This window comes from Eleutherodactylus coqui, chromosome 4, assembly GCF_035609145.1.
Source record: "Eleutherodactylus coqui strain aEleCoq1 chromosome 4, aEleCoq1.hap1, whole genome shotgun sequence".
Taxonomy (NCBI): domain Eukaryota; kingdom Metazoa; phylum Chordata; class Amphibia; order Anura; family Eleutherodactylidae; genus Eleutherodactylus; species Eleutherodactylus coqui.
In genome coordinates, this window is record NC_089840.1 from 33771938 (window position 1) to 33787914 (window position 15977).

At 43.4% G+C, this 15977-nt stretch overlaps 1 protein-coding gene across 1 annotated transcript in view; it reads left to right on the plus strand.

Moving 5' to 3' along the window:
- The window catches only part of LOC136625182 (interferon-induced GTP-binding protein Mx2-like), a 94974-nt gene that overhangs the window by 39940 nt on the left and 39057 nt on the right, over window positions 1-15977 (plus strand). Inside the window, exons 6-11 of the mRNA XM_066599198.1 lie at window positions 4032-4143; window positions 5773-5807; window positions 8604-8703; window positions 12035-12084; window positions 13229-13424; window positions 14191-14328. Of these exons, the coding sequence (XP_066455295.1) occupies window positions 4032-4143; window positions 5773-5807; window positions 8604-8703; window positions 12035-12084; window positions 13229-13424; window positions 14191-14328 (631 nt within the window). The remainder of the gene's footprint in view (window positions 1-4031; window positions 4144-5772; window positions 5808-8603; window positions 8704-12034; window positions 12085-13228; window positions 13425-14190; window positions 14329-15977) is intronic.

Sequence of the window (15977 nt, forward strand, 5' to 3'; positions counted from 1 at the left end):
ACACAGTGGATTTTGCAGACATATGTATGAATTGCCCCAATTACAAATCACAATCATTGTAGTAATGTCTGCATGGGGGAGAGAGGTGGGGCCATGAAGTCACAGAGGCTCACTTGGTTCAGATAAAAGTTCAAGTTGCTTTTTATTTTTCTTACTTCCAGACAGGGGTGTAACTAAATGATCAGGGGCCCAGGTGCAAAGGTTCAGCTTGCCACCCCCCACCCTGCACCCGTACCTATACCTAAACTGTGCTGCATACAGCTGCAAAACATGATCTAGCCACTTGGCATAAGCTTACCAAAAATGACTCATTTCCTGGACTTACCCAGGTTACATCAGTATGGTCCATATCACTATATACAGGAGATGTATAACATATACCAGCTGTAAATATATAATTATATAAGGAGATTCCCAGGTTATACCAGCATGGGCCATATCATTATATACAGGGAGATTTATAACTTATACCAACCGTACATATATGTAATTATGTACAGGAAATACCAGCTGTACATAATTATACTAGTAATTATTAGGAAATTATAGTATCAGCTGTGCTGCATGGTACATCACACACACACACAGCTCTACTACATAAATCCTGATTCACACACAGCTGTACTTCATGAAACCTAACCCCACATTACACACACAACACTACTAAATGCATGCTGACCCCACACATTACACACACAGCTCTACTACATCCATCCTGATTCCCAAACATTACACACACAACACATTACACACACAGCTTTACTACATGCATGCTGACCCCACACATCACACACACAGCTCTACTACATCCATCCTGATTTCCAAACATTACACACACACAACATATTACACACACAGCTCTACTACATGCCACACACAGCTCTACTATATTCATCTTGATTCCCACATATTACATACACAGCACATTAGACACATAGCTCTGCTACATTGTACATCCACTATGATTCCCACACATCACACACAGCTCTGCTGCATCCATCTTGATTCCCACACATTACACATACAGCACATTAAACACACAGCTCTGCTACATTGTACATCCATTATGATCCCCACACATCACACACACAACTCTACTACATCTTGATTCCCACATGTTACGCACACATCACATTGCACACACAGCATTTCTACATGCATGCTGACCCAACACATCACACACACCACATAACACACACAGCTCTGCTACATCCAGATTCACACACATCACACACACAGCTTTGCTTTTCCACACATCGCCAGACTCCTGGATGCAGTGGTTACCCCTGGTCATGTTATTCCTGACTCCATCGGTCACACAGGTGATCACATGATGGTGACGTCATCACAGGTCCTGGTAGTAGCTGCTGTTGGTTTATCCAGTATACAGTACTTTCTACCAAACTGCACAATGGCTCCTCCCACAGCAGTGATGTCACCACAGGTCCTTCAGCCCACCGGATCTCTGTGGTGGTGGTAGGTCGGTGTCTTCTGTCAGGACCACTGAGCTGTGTCTGAGATAATCACGCCTTAGTTGTATTCTCATTTTGTTATTTTTGTCCTCCACTTTTCAAGAGCCCTACCTGTGTTGTTCTTCTGTCAAGCAGGCTCTTTGTTTTATATATGCTGTAGGACCTTCGATGATGTCACCAGGGGCGGAGCATCAGAAGCACTCACATACATACTAACTGACAAGTGGCTATTAGTAGTTTGATACAGGAGATTCCCAAGTTATACCAGCATGGTCCATATCACTGTATACAGGAGATGTATAACATATACCAGGTGTTCATATATTATTATATACATGAGATACCCAGGTTATACCAGCATGTTTCAAATCACTATATACATGGTTGATATCACTATATATAAGAGGATGTATATACATCTCCTGTACACATTATTCACATTGCTATACAATCTTTCCATCCATACTGCTCTAGATAGTAATAATGCCATCCTGTGGTGTCCCACACAATAATAGTATACTCCCTTTTTTGCCCCTTATAGACCCCACATTGTAAGTGCTGCTTTTAATGCACTTAACACAGTAAATGTGCCATCTTTTATGCTCCCACTCAGTAATAACATTCTCTACTGCCATATTTAGTAATAAGGCCTCTTTTATGCCCACAATCAGTAATGCCTCTAGTCTTTCATAGTGCCCCCTTTATGATTCAATCTTTAATTGTGCCCCCTTTATGCCATGACTCATTAATAGTGCTCCATTTATGCCCCAAGACTTCAATTGTGCCCCCTTTATGCTCCCAGGCTTCAATGACCCCTCTATGGTTGTGCCCACTTTATGCCCTCTTTAATAATGCCCCTTTATCATGCCCCAGTCTTGGACACTGCCCACAGACTTAACAACCTCACTCAGCACTAATACTGTACTTATTTGCATAATAAAAAAAACTAGAGTACCGTACTCCTCTCACCTCTCGCTTTCTACACTGGTCTGGCCTTCACTGCTCCCATCTCCCTTCACTTTAGGGGACCAGACCAGCAGTGGAAGTGAGGCGAGTGCTCTATTTTTTAAAATGTTCCCTTAGACAATGCCTCAAATCACTTGAGGCCCCCCAATTGCCCAGTTGCCCCCTGCACAATGCTGGCCCTGGATCTACTACTTTGTGGCTAAGTTGTCGTTACTTCTGGACACTTCCACTTCAGAAAAAACTTTACTAATGATCGTCAGGGACCTCGCAGATCAGAGATCTTACAAACTGACTTGTTGCAAAGGAAACCTCCTATGACAGTGCTATGTTTACAGACACTGAGCTGTGCATTAAACTGGGGGTCCGCATATTCTCGGCCATATGTTGTATTTGCTTCTTTTCGTGCCATTTACAGAGCACAGACTGTAAGCTAGCAATGAAGAAAATGAACCTTCTCCTAACCATTCACATAATGCCGACTGCCATAACCCATATCCATAGCTTGTTGATAGTAGAAGTTAAACCTCTCTACAGCCCTGCAGGGGTATTATTGAATAGTCCCTTCTTTAAGGCTGATTTCACACCAGCCTAGTCTGAGCTTTTATGTGTACACATTACAGCATCAAATCCAGGTATGACTGTGTATTTAGTGACCCAAACAGCTTGACAAAGACCGCTGCGTCGGCTAAAACAGTGTTCCCCATCTCCAGTCCTCAGGGACCGCCAACAGGTCATGTTTTCGGGATTTCCTCAGTATTGCACAAGTGATGTAATTATTGTGGGTGGCTCAGACATTGCCACAGGTGTTCTTACCATAGGATATCCTGAAAACATGACCTGTTGGTGGTCCCTGAGGACTGGAGTTGGGGACCCGTGGGTTAAAACGTTGTTTTTTTTACCTGTGGTTACTACAATAAAGAATATGCTTTTATAGCTTTAAGAAGATTTTCTATGTTTCCCTGTTGTGCTGCTATCTGAAAATCTTTCAGTATTTACATTGATGAATCAATTGGAGTCCGGATCCTGGATTTAGCGTTGCACTATATTCATACAGCTCCCCCACTGATGTGGTTCTCTTTGGCTGTGCTGCTGACACCTGCCTTTTTAGTGACCCAAACCATCTGAATCATAGGGATTAGAGATGAGCGAACCTACTCGGCCACGCCCCTTTTTCGCCCGAGCGCCGCGATTTTCGAGTACTTCCGTACTCGGGCGAAAAGATTTGGGGGGCGCCGTGGGTGAGTGGGGGGTAGCAGTGGGGAGTGGGGGGGGGGGAGGGAAAGAGAGAGGGCTCCCCCCTGTTCCCCGCTGCTACCCCCCGCGACGCCACGCCTCCCCCCACCCCCCGGCGCCCCCTGAATCTTTTCACCCGAGTACGGAAGTACTCGAAAATCGCGGTGCTCGATCGAGTAATTACTCGAAACGAGTATATTCGCTCATCTATAATAGGGATCTATGATGCTGTTAGTTTATGTCATTAGACTTGCAATCAGGCAGAACTAATATGGGCACATAAAGCCCACATTATATAAGCACATTATGCTGTCTCAAATCCAAAAAAAAATATTTGTTTTCTTGACTCTTCTGCCATAGGGATCTGCTCAATATCAGGCATCACCATTTTCACTTCCAAAAGTGCCAGCTCATGTGCAAGGATCCTCAGAAAATGTGATTTCAGCTGGGGTGCATTCATTTTTTAATCAAGGTACAGTCTCCAGGTTCAATTCAGACATAGAGGCTCATCTTGTTCGTGACACCAAAATTTGTAGTGCGCCAGAATGTGGAGGGGGCTTGGTGGCGCGATAATGGCATGAGAGGCTCCACTGCTACCTCTCACAAACAGCGGCTACTGACAAATGTAAAAATACAGTCTAAGTATGGCGTTTTAATGCTACCCGTCAGTTGGGTAGGATATGGTAGTACTAATGTTATCAAATTCGTGACGCCAGCCCATTACAGGCTGAAATCTGTTCTGGGCAAAAAAAATAAGTAAAAAGGGAAATATAAAATAAGAAAAATAGGGAATGGTTCTTTCTGCTAGAGTGCGGTGTGGTACACTTCAGAGCAGATGGTGAGGTGGTGAGAAGGGAACTCCAGGAGTCAGGATTAACTTTAAACAGCAAAATGATTTATTTGCATAATGGATTCACTCTGAGGTAGAAAGCTGCTGGTAAGTACAGGAACCACATCTGTCATTAAAGGGGTAAGTACAGGAACTGCATCTGTACGCTAGGGCTCTATGACAATAGAAAGTGCAGGGACCACTTCTGTACACTATGCTTTACCTTCTTCTTCTCTCTTCCACTTACACTTTAAATCTAAATCTCCTTTCTTCTTTTGCTACTGTTCCTCAAAGTGTTTCCTTTACTTTTCTTTCTTCTATTATTACATAAACTGATTCTTCTTTCATTTGTCTAAGTCTGATATAACCCATTTCTTGTGTACTCACACCTCTTCCTTCTTACCGCACTGGCTTTTCTCTCTCCTGATCTTGCTTCCTCTCTCTTCAACGACTCAACCCCAACAATCTTAACTGCCCGCCACTGCCACACCCCTCTCTTTTAACTGACTTCTCTCAAACAACCTATGCGGAGGGCTCATCCTCCTATCACAAGACAGCTATCTCCTTGCTACCTGAGTAGCCAATAGGGTACAGAGTAAATTGCCAGGCAGAATATGAGTGAAAAACAAGCATTTAGCATTCTTAAAATAGTACACACATATTGCCATAAAAGCTACTGCATTACCTTCGGTAGTGGGGCACTACAATCTGCCCCCGCCCACATGATCCACACGTCGGCCAATGCTCAGTGTTATTTGGGCACTGAATGCCAACATGATCACTTCTCTCTAATAATGTGTTGGTTGGCTTAGCTTGCACCAACATTTTGTAGACATCTGGCAAGGTATTCTTGCTGTATATTACTGGCCGCTCTGTTGTCGGGGGCCTCTCCAGCATGTCCCATACCGCAGTACTGGCTCTAGCCAGCAGATGGCGCCATTGTAAAATGGCAGAAAGAGAAAGCCCCCTAGGAAACCCTGAATCCAAAATTGGATTGCAAAGGGTTAAACAGCCAGCATCAACGCTATCACTAGAGTTATAGTATAGTGGCCACCCATGGGTATGACCTGCTCACTGCAGCATTGCATTATGATGCTGGGAGGGTTACAGATGCATCTACATGTTGCAGTTTTTTTAGGTTAATCCTGATGTGTCATGGTATAGCAAAAATTGTGTCAAAATGCACCAGATACGGCAGTTTTGTATATAGCCTAAAAATGAAGTTGCTTTTAATGTTTTTCACTATATATATTCCTGGCTTTGATTTTCCAGTTCCATCTCCGCAACATCCAGACCACACTGATACGGTAAGAAGCTCACACACTAACATACACATATCCGCAGTAGAGACCCATGTTACAGCCCATATGGTGTTTCTGTGAGGCATCAAACCTGTCCAGCTGAGAACAGTGTAATCCATGGTGGTTTGTCTCCGAGATCCTCATGGAAGGTAAAATATAGCAGATTATAAGAGAGATTTGTGTGTAAAGCAGATCCCACATCAGGCCAGATGCAGGCAATGAACAAGAAGGGAATGTTGGGAAACTTTTGCTTTAGGCTGTGTGAGGGATTAGCGTTTTGGATAGGTAGCAGCATGGGCATCCGCGGCCAGAGACAGTGACACCAGGCAATAAAGTTCTTTAGTCCAGGCTTTGCCTGGGTTTATTGCAGCATAAACAAAACAAAACAGAAATAAACACCTGCTCGTCTGAGCACTCACTACACATATGCTCGGTCCTGACTACTCACTGTCAGAAGTACGGCTTGCTGCGCAAAGCCAGTGTGGTCCCCAGACTTGCAGAGGTCTCACCACCTCTCCCAGGTGGTTGTGAGGTTAGAGGCATCTCCCTGTAAACCTCTGGCCTTCTCAGCCACACATCTCTCCCCAAGACCTGCAGACCCAGGCTTCATAAGGCCTGGTTCCAGCCTCACCTGGTACGTGGGAGTGGTCATCCCACCCTTCACTTTGACCACTCCAAGATAAGCCGGCCCAGACTATGCGGCTTGGAGCCACTACATAAACTACAACGTGTCAGTAACTTAATGTTACTGACACCCAAATGCTGGTTTCCTCCACCGAGCCCAGGCTGCTCGGTGACACGTATCTGCCGAGGTGCTCACTAAAGCCACATATGAGCACTCTAGGCAAAGCATGTCTGCCCTCCAGCACTTTGCCAGACACTGTCTCTCACAACTGTAATTACATCTTCTGTAAATTATAACTATATATAAGTTCTGGAATGAGGTTTCCGGCTACCTGCACACAGAGCAGATCTGCTGCCGATTTTGCAGACATATTTATGAATTGCCCTAATTATAATAATTACCATCTATAGATGTAGCAAGGTTTAGCCCAACACCGATAAGTTGCTGCAATGAGTTATCTTAAAGTGACCTTCCAGTTTTGGGACAAAATTATATCCTGGGACAGGATTGCAGAAGGGTAGGTTACCAGCAGTTGTTCTTCTCTGCTGTCCCTCTAGTCCACCGATTTCGGACTCTGTTTTCGGCCATGTAAGATGGTTGCAGCAATTGCCTATCTAATGCACACTGATCTATGGTTGGCCAGTGCAGATCAAATGAGCAGCTCCGACCAATCAGAGAGCAGGCATAGGGTATTAGTGTAGTATTGTAGTAACCCGGAGGGTCCTACAGGGTATTCAAGAGTTATCAGGTCCCTGGTACCTTGCTATGAGCCAGTAGGGGACATAGGAGGTGCCCCACCTGAGATAGACGCTGCTGTTCCTGGAATATCTACCCCAGCAACAGCTTAGTGATTTGGAAGACAGGATAATCAGGAGATAGGAGGTCTGTAGTTGGTGAATTGGTTGTTTAGCAGCACCAGAGCCCACATGGGAAAATAATTTCAAGTGTGCGTAAGCTGCAGCAGTTAGTTGGTAGTTGGAGTTTGGGAGCAGAATAGGGCAGAAGCAAAGACAAGAGCAGGAGAGTATTATAGTGTGGTGAGACAGCGAGTGTGTCATCAGTGGAGATAGAGGGAGGAAGCATGGAGAGTAGCAGAGCTTCTCTTCCATCCTGAGTAAAGGAATCAGAGCCAGTCAGAGAGAGAGAGGCCATCACAATAGTGAGTGTTACCTCCCCTTGCGCAGTAAGCTGATAGTTGAGTATAGACTGCCCGGCACAGGCCCCTCCAGTCTGTCACCGACAGCTTCAGAAGAAGAAAAGTGAAAATCTTTATTGTATTCAAATAATCTTCACCCTGAATGAAGTAAGGAATCAGACACTGTCAATGGGGATACAAGTGAAACTGTTGTTCTTGTAACCATTCCTCCCAAATCCAAGTATGAACTGTCTTTTAAGTTTACTGGCATCTGAGTGGACTGTTCTCGTTATTTCACTACCACAAGTAATTATCAAGATCGTCAGCAGCACACACAGAACCTCAAATCAGAGGGAGGAATCTTCAATTGAGTTTTCAATGCACGCTCCTAACCTGGTCCTGGATCCCGAACCAGTTGAATACAGAAAGTCCACATGCATATGGAGCAGCATCCAGGGGTATCTTTCAAAATGATCTTCATTGTGCCCAGAAAAAAATGACAACGTTTCGACCACGTAAACCTGTGGTCTTTGTCAAGTCCATGACAACAATGTGCAGATTGTGTTATGGGTTTTGGTGATGCACCACAATACAGGACAGATTTGTTAAATGTGTACCAAATGTCTGGCCCGCACGTGGTTTGCTGGTGTGCGACCATCTATCCGGTGGAGGAAAGATGGTGATCCCATGCGCTAACAACCCCCAAGTTGTCCATATTGTCTTGATAGTAGAATTTAAACCTCTCAATAGCCCTGCAGGGTTATTATTGAATAGTCCCTTCTCGGGAGGTTGATTTCACACCAGCCTAGTTCGAGCTTTTATGTGTACACATTACAGCTTCAAATCCAGGCACGACTGTGTGTTTAGTGACCCAAACCTTCCGAATCATAGGGATCATAGGGATCTATGATGCTGTTAGTTTGTGTCATTAGACTTCCAGTCGGGCAGAACTAATATAGGTACATAAAGCCCACATTATATAACTACATTACTCTGGCTCAAGTCCATATAAATATTTATTTTCTTGACTCTTCTGCCATAGGGATCTGCTCAATATCAGGCATCACCATTTTCCCTTTCAAATGTGCCAGGATCGGCAGAAAGCATAAATCCAGCTGGGAGGCATTCTCTTTCTAATCCAGGTACAGTCTGCAGATTGATATGTTTGTTTCACGGCTCGCCGGCTGTGTTGGATCAGCATCGGGGTGATGTAACAGAATCAGCCCCGGCCCACATGATCCACACGTTCAAGTCAGCGGCTCTTTTCCTGTTTCCCACTTTAGGCAAGTCTGTTTGGCTTTAGAGTGTTACTTCTAAGTCCTGACTAGTACAGCAAGAAAAAGCTATATAAATTTAGTATCCTGGTAATTGTACCGACCCATCAAATAAAGTTATCATGTTAATTTGTTGCAGTGTGTACGTCATGGAAACAAGATGCACTCAAAGATGGCAGAATTTCATTTTTTTCCCATTTCACTCCACTTACAATTTTTAAAAGTTTTTCAGTACATTATACGGTACATTAAATAGCACCACTGAAAAATACAGCTTGTCCCGCAAAAAACAAGCCCTCATACAGAAACGTCGATGGATAAATAAAAGAGTTACAATTTTTAAAAAGGGGGAGAAAAAAATACAAAAATTGAAAACAAAAAGGGCTGCGTCCATAAGGGGTTAAATGTTATGGGAAAAATATAGATGGCATCCACTGGGCCTGTAGGTTTACTGCCTGAGCCACATCTGCTTCCGCCTGAGATACTTTATTTTTCATTACCTCCATATAAATGGAGTTGAGTACACCCACTGCAGTACCTACTCCTCCCAGTAGGCCGTCATACAGTTCCCTTCTTACCCTGTTACACTTATGCAATATGGGGAATGAGATATTGAAGTATATTGCTCTTCTCTGTCATTTAGTGGACACCTTTTAGCAGGTGGCAGGAATTCTCATCAGGTTATTAGTATCTACTACTGGAGTTTTTGTCATCAATGTTAAGAAAAACTGAGCAGGGTTGTAATAGTATGAGGATGGCGACGGTTGTGTATCGATGTGTGTAGACACCTCTCAGACTAACAGTGGTGTATATATCATTTGAGCAATAGCTTGCTCAGCCGTTTTTTGGCCACTTTTATTCTTAACTCATAACAGCTTCATTCATAACAGCTATGCGTTTCTGATGTAACTTGCAACAAAACATGGGTACTTTTGATATTGGAAACTGTATTTTTGGGTTAGTTCCCTCTTTATGAGCGTATTGTGTAAAAAAAAGAAAAAAGCAGCACATCCTATTTTGGGGGATATTACTCACCAAAATTGGCAATAGAAGTGAGTGGGCCAGTGCAAAAAACAGGAAACCTGGGTATTCACTGCGCATTTGCGAGTCAATATGCTGTGTATTTACGCACGCAAAAACACCACAGAATGCCCAAAATACACAAGAAATAGGCGATTTTCTGGCTGTGATTGTGCTGCATCTTCACAGACCAAAAAATGCTTTAGCTCCTGTGAATGAGCCTTCATGCTTACATCCACGGCAGACCTGAGGGACTAAGTTAGGTACATGGCAGCTGATCATCACCCCACAACCGCAGCATGTTGGAGCCCATGGAATTATAATGCTAGCCCCCACTACTGTATAACTACTTACACACTGCGGCATCTGAGAGATTCAACAGCCAGAATCAGAGCTATTGCTAGAGTTATAGCATAGCCGCCAATATGGTTCCAATATACAAAAAGGGGTCTAAAAGAGAGCCTGGTAACTACAGGCCGGTAAGTCTCACTTCAATATTTGGAAAAATATGCAAGGGGTTTCTGAGAGACGCCATCCTAGAATACCTCAAGGAGAACAACGTAATAACCCCTCATCAGCATGGGTTCATGAGGGGTCGATTATGTTAGACCAATCTGATCAGCTTCAACGATGAAGTTAGCTCTAGGCTGGACCTGGGAGAAACTATTGATCTCGTATATCTGGACTTCTCTAAAGCATTTGACACTGTGCCACATAATAGGCTGATATATAAAATGAGGCAGCTCGGATTGGGTGAAAACGTGTGTATCTGGGTAAAGAACTGGCTCAGAGATAGAAAGCAGAGGGTGGTAATAAATGGTTCGTACTCTGATGAGGCCATGGTCACTAGTGGGGTGCCACAGGGCTCAGTACCAGGCCCCATCCTGTTCAATATATTTATCAACGACCCGATAGAGGGGCTGCACAGCAAAATATCAATATTTGCAGATGACACAAAATTATACGAGATAATTCATACAATGGAGGACAAGGTACGGCTACAAATGGACCTCGATAACCTGGGGGCTTGGGGAGAAAAATGGTAAATGAAGTTCAATGTGGATAAATGTAAGGTTCTGCACATGGGCAGGAAAAACGGATGTCACCAATATACACTAAATGGGGAACTGCTAGGGAAAAGTGAGATGGAAAAAGACCTGGGGGTACTAGTGGACTGTAGACTAAACTGGAGCAATCAATGCCAGTCAGCTGCTGCAAAAGCAAATAAAGTCTTGGGGTGCATTAAAAGAGGAATAGGGGCGAAGGACGATAACATTATCCTTCCACTATACAAGGCACTTGTCAGGCCTCACATGGAATACTGTGTACAGTTCTGGACACCGGTGCTTAGGAAAGATGTTACAGTGCTTGAGGGGGTTCAAAGAAGGGCAACTAAATTAATACATGGAATGACGGGACTGGAATACCCAGAGAGGCATCAAAATTGGGGCTATTTACCCTGGAAAAAAGACGGTTAAGGTGTGGCCAAATAACTGTGTATAAATACATGAGGGGACAATACAGGGATCTCCCCCATGATCTGTTTACACCCAGGACTGCGACGGTAACAAGAGGGCATCCGCTACGTCTAGAGGAAAGCAGGTTTCATCACCATCAGAGAAGGGGGTTCTTTACTGTAAGAGCAGTTAGACTGTGGAACTCTCTGCCTGAGGACGTGGTGATGGCAAAATCCATGGAAGAGTTTAAAAGGGGACTAAACGTCTTTCTAGAGCGCTATGATATTACAGGATATAGACATTAGGTGACCAGCGGGTTGTTGATCTCAAATATTGATCCATGGATTACTCTGGCTGCCATTATAGAGTCAGGAGGGAATTATTTTTCTCCAAATGAGCTAAATTGGCTCGTTGTTTTTTTTTTTTTCCTTCTTCTGGACCAACAAGGGGTGGGGTTAAAACAGGCTGAACTAGATGGACATTGTCTTCATTGAACCTAACATACTATGTTACTATGTATAGGTAAGACCTGCTGACGGCATGCATTGCATTATAATGCTGGGGGGGGGGGTGTTAAGGTGCATCTACATGCTGCAGTTATGTTGGATTAATCTTGCTGTGCCATGATATAGTATTGTGTCAAAATGCACTAAATATGGCAGTTTTGTATACAGCCTAATGAAGTTGCTTTAAGTAAATGTTTTTGCCTATATATATTCTAGGCTTTGATTCTCCAGTTCCATCTCCGCAACATCCAGACCACACTGATACGGTAAGGAGCTCACACACTAGCATACACATATCCGCAGTACAGACCCATATTACAGCCCATGTGGTATTTCTGTGAGGCGTCGCATTCACCCAAAGAATCAAACCGGTCTAGGTGAGAACAGTGTAATCCATCATATCCGGCCAGATGCAGACAATGAACAAGAAGGGAATGTTGGGAAACTTTTGCTGTAGACTGTAACATCTTCTGTAAAATATAACTATATATAAGTTCTAGAAGGCTTCCGGCTACCTGCACACAGACTGGATTTGATGCGGACTTTGCAGACATATTTATGAATTGCCCTAATTACATATAATTACCATCTATAGATGTAGCAAGGTTTAGCCCAATGCTGATAAGTTGCTGCAATGAGTTATCTTAAAGTGACCCTCCAGTTTTGGAACAAAATTCAATCTTGCAGAAGGGTATATTTCCTGATTGGCCAGTGCAGATCACATGAGCAGCTCTGCCAATCATAGCATGCGTAGTGCATTTGGTATCAGTGGTTAGGTAGTCTGAAAATTGCGCTGATCATCTTGGATGGCTGAAACAAGACTTGAAACTGGTGGATTAGTGGGACAACAGAGAGGAAAACCTGTCAATAATATACTCATCGTTGAGACCCCCGCTGATCCCAAGAAAAGGGATCCCATGTCTCCCTCTGCCTGTCACTGTGGAGGTCGCTTATCCTCCAACAGTAATGTCAGAATGAATGGAGTGCTGGCCAAGCATACGCGGTCAGTGATCTATTTATTTCAGTGGGCTGACGGAAATGCTTGGCGCTCGGCTATCTCCGCAGTCCCATTGAAAGTGAATGGAACATTAGGGCACTTCTGCCACCAGCACTCCATGCAGTCTCCTCAATGCTGGCATGTAGCAACCCCGCAGTGAGGAGAACACTGGACACAGGACCCCCGTTCAAGCTCAGCAGGGGGTTTATTGATGAGACTCTCACCAATCAGCAAGTTATCTACTAGCCTGTAGAGAGCGGAGAACTTTTAATCTTGGTACAACCCCTTTAAATCAAAAACCCCTAATAGGGTGTATGGTACTGGATTCCTGAACGTGACAACCTCGTAGCGGAAATGTGTTTCATCAGGCAGAAATCTATCTATCTAATCTATTATTTATATTATCTTTCAAGCCAGAAGCAGTTAAACTTATGGATAAGCAATTCCAAGAGAAGATCCGTCCATGTATTGATCTCATAGACTCCCTGAGGTCACTTGGGGTGGAGAAGGATCTGGCATTACCTGCGATCGCTGTGATTGGTGATCAGAGTTCTGGCAAAAGCTCAGTTCTGGAGGCTCTGTCTGGAGTCACACTTCCCAGAGGCACTGGTGAGAGGCAGTCTGTCTGTCATAGGGTTTTCTTGTTTTAGGTGCTATGTGTTTTTGACTGTAAGAATATCTTAGACTAATTCCAGACTTCCCTGCTGGTCTAGGGTAGTAAAGGAGTTAATGCCAGCTTCCATAATCATAAAGCATATTAAAGGGGGTAATTTTAGCTTTGAAGATGAAGTAGGGAAATGGTTAACATTTGGTCACCTTGTGATCTTTAGTAATGAAAGAGATTATTCTAGCTTTCCTGGTGGTCTAGGGTAGTGGAGGTGTTTAAGGGAACCTGTCATCAACTATAAGCACAATAAACCAAGTAATGATGCTAACAGTCCATGTAACTTGAAGTCCGGGGAGCCGTGTCTTAAAGTCAGCATGCGTGAACCAGCTTAACTCTTTTCAGAAGGACGTGCTCTATGGGAGGTGCGCATGCACAGCCTTCTGAAAAGAGTCACACTGGTGTGCATGCGCTGACTTTGCCGGGGGACACCATAGAAATGGATGAGTATGCCCGCATCCCCTAAACTAAAACCACCATAACTTAGTTTATGGTGCTCGTAGTTTGATGACGGGTTCCCTTTTATACCAGTTTCCCTGGTGGTCTATTTCCTTAGTGGTCTAGGGTAGTGGAGGGGAAACCACTGCTTGTTACCTTGGAAGTCCATCTTCACTGAATGAAAGATGGAGGATGCTCCAACAAAATAACTTTTTTCTTTATTTTATTCTCTTAACCATGTTTAATTTTTTAAGCTTTTTTTTTTCTTTTTAGGGATTGTCACACGTTGTCCTCTTGAATTGAAGATGAAAAAATGTGCTACCAACTCCCCATGGAGTGGAACAATATCTTATAGAAGTACAAAAATAACAGTTCAAGGACCATCAGCAGTGGAGAATGAAGTGAGGAAAGGTAAACGATAAAAAAAAAAGTGGGCCTAGTGTAGAGGTCGGCGGCTGCTACTGCTGAGCAACACCCTGACGTCCGCCGCAGAGCCGCAATGGCCTCTCCATGGCGTTATTGGGGGATTTAATATTTAAAATAATTTGACACCAGTGCTGAATAGCATAAAATGTGGAGTGTGATAAGATGAAGAAATGAAACAAAGCCAGGGATTAGGATTCAATGTAGGGAATTTCTTTTCTTTCTCCTAGTTGAAGTTCTGGTAAATCATTCATCAATCGACAATTTAAGAACAATGCATATGTTATTTTTAACTTTATCAGAGCTCATGAAACTCACAATTTGGGAAAGATGTGCAGGGGATCTCTGACTGGAACTGGCTCTTACAACACTCGGTCTCGCTCTGACTGATTAACATCTAACTCTGCTGCTCTCTTCACTCACTGTACAAAATGCTTCTCATAACTCCCACACTTCTTTCCCAGAAGAAAAGCTGTCTGAGAGCGCTCTGGGGCCCCCCACCACTGATAAGGAAAAGCTACTTGCATAATGAACACCGTATTAGTTTCATTCCTTCTTGCTTAGTTAGAAATCACGTGTTTTAGTAGTAACACACACCTCAAAGCATTCATATATGTTAATCATTAGAACCTAGAGCCAATCAGGAGTTCTTATGATTTTAGGGGTATGTACTACTATTGCTATGTCATTTGGAGTATATATGTGCTGTGATGCTATTAATAAATCAGAAGTGTACTGATGTTGACAAGCACTGTGTAAGCCTCAGTGACTCTGCATAAATGCACTTCTCAATAACCAGTTTGGAGCAGTACAGTGAAGTCAGAGAAAACCATTTGTTTCCCATAACACTTGACAACCAAATGCCGAAACTGCATATGAACACTTGTTATTTCTCTTCCCGCTCAGGCTCTGGCATTGCATAGTAACAAACGCATCAATTGTTCAAACCCCCGCTCTTGTCACCACAGGCTTGATAGCCTATCAGGGGTCTTGGCTCATTTCTGCTGCTGTCCAATAAGAGCTAAGTCTGCCAGCAACCAATAAGAAATAAATAGTTGCCGGGCAGACTATTAATAGCTCAGTTGCAGGGCAGGTTAACCAGCAGTTAACCTCTGCTTGTGCGGAATAAACTTTAATGTTGCCATTTAATGGCAAAGCATTTGTAGGAGTCATTTATGGGCCACTACAGTGCCAGTCTTTGATAAATGCCTTTTCATCACTGTGTTCTTAATAGTATTTGAATTCCAAATAACTGGATGTTTTAAGCCTTGCCGCGTACTGTCTACTTCTTCAGACTGCACAGACACGTCATCTTAACTGGTCAGAGACGGGGGCCGAGAATACACATTCAAAGCGGCAGACAATTGTCACATAATAAGTCTACACGCTACGTACACTATATATACTCTTGCATCCCTACCGTGTTTCCCCGAAAATAAGACAGTGTCTTATATTAATTTTTGTTCAAAAAGGTTTAACTTTTTTACATGTGACTTTTTAAATTAACTGTTAGCAGGGCTTAATTTTTGAGTATATTTCAAAATTTCAAGCATCCTCAAAAAGCCTGAAAAATCATTTTGCATCCTCAAAAATTCTGGAAAATCATGCTATGTCTTATTTTCAGGGTATGTCGTATT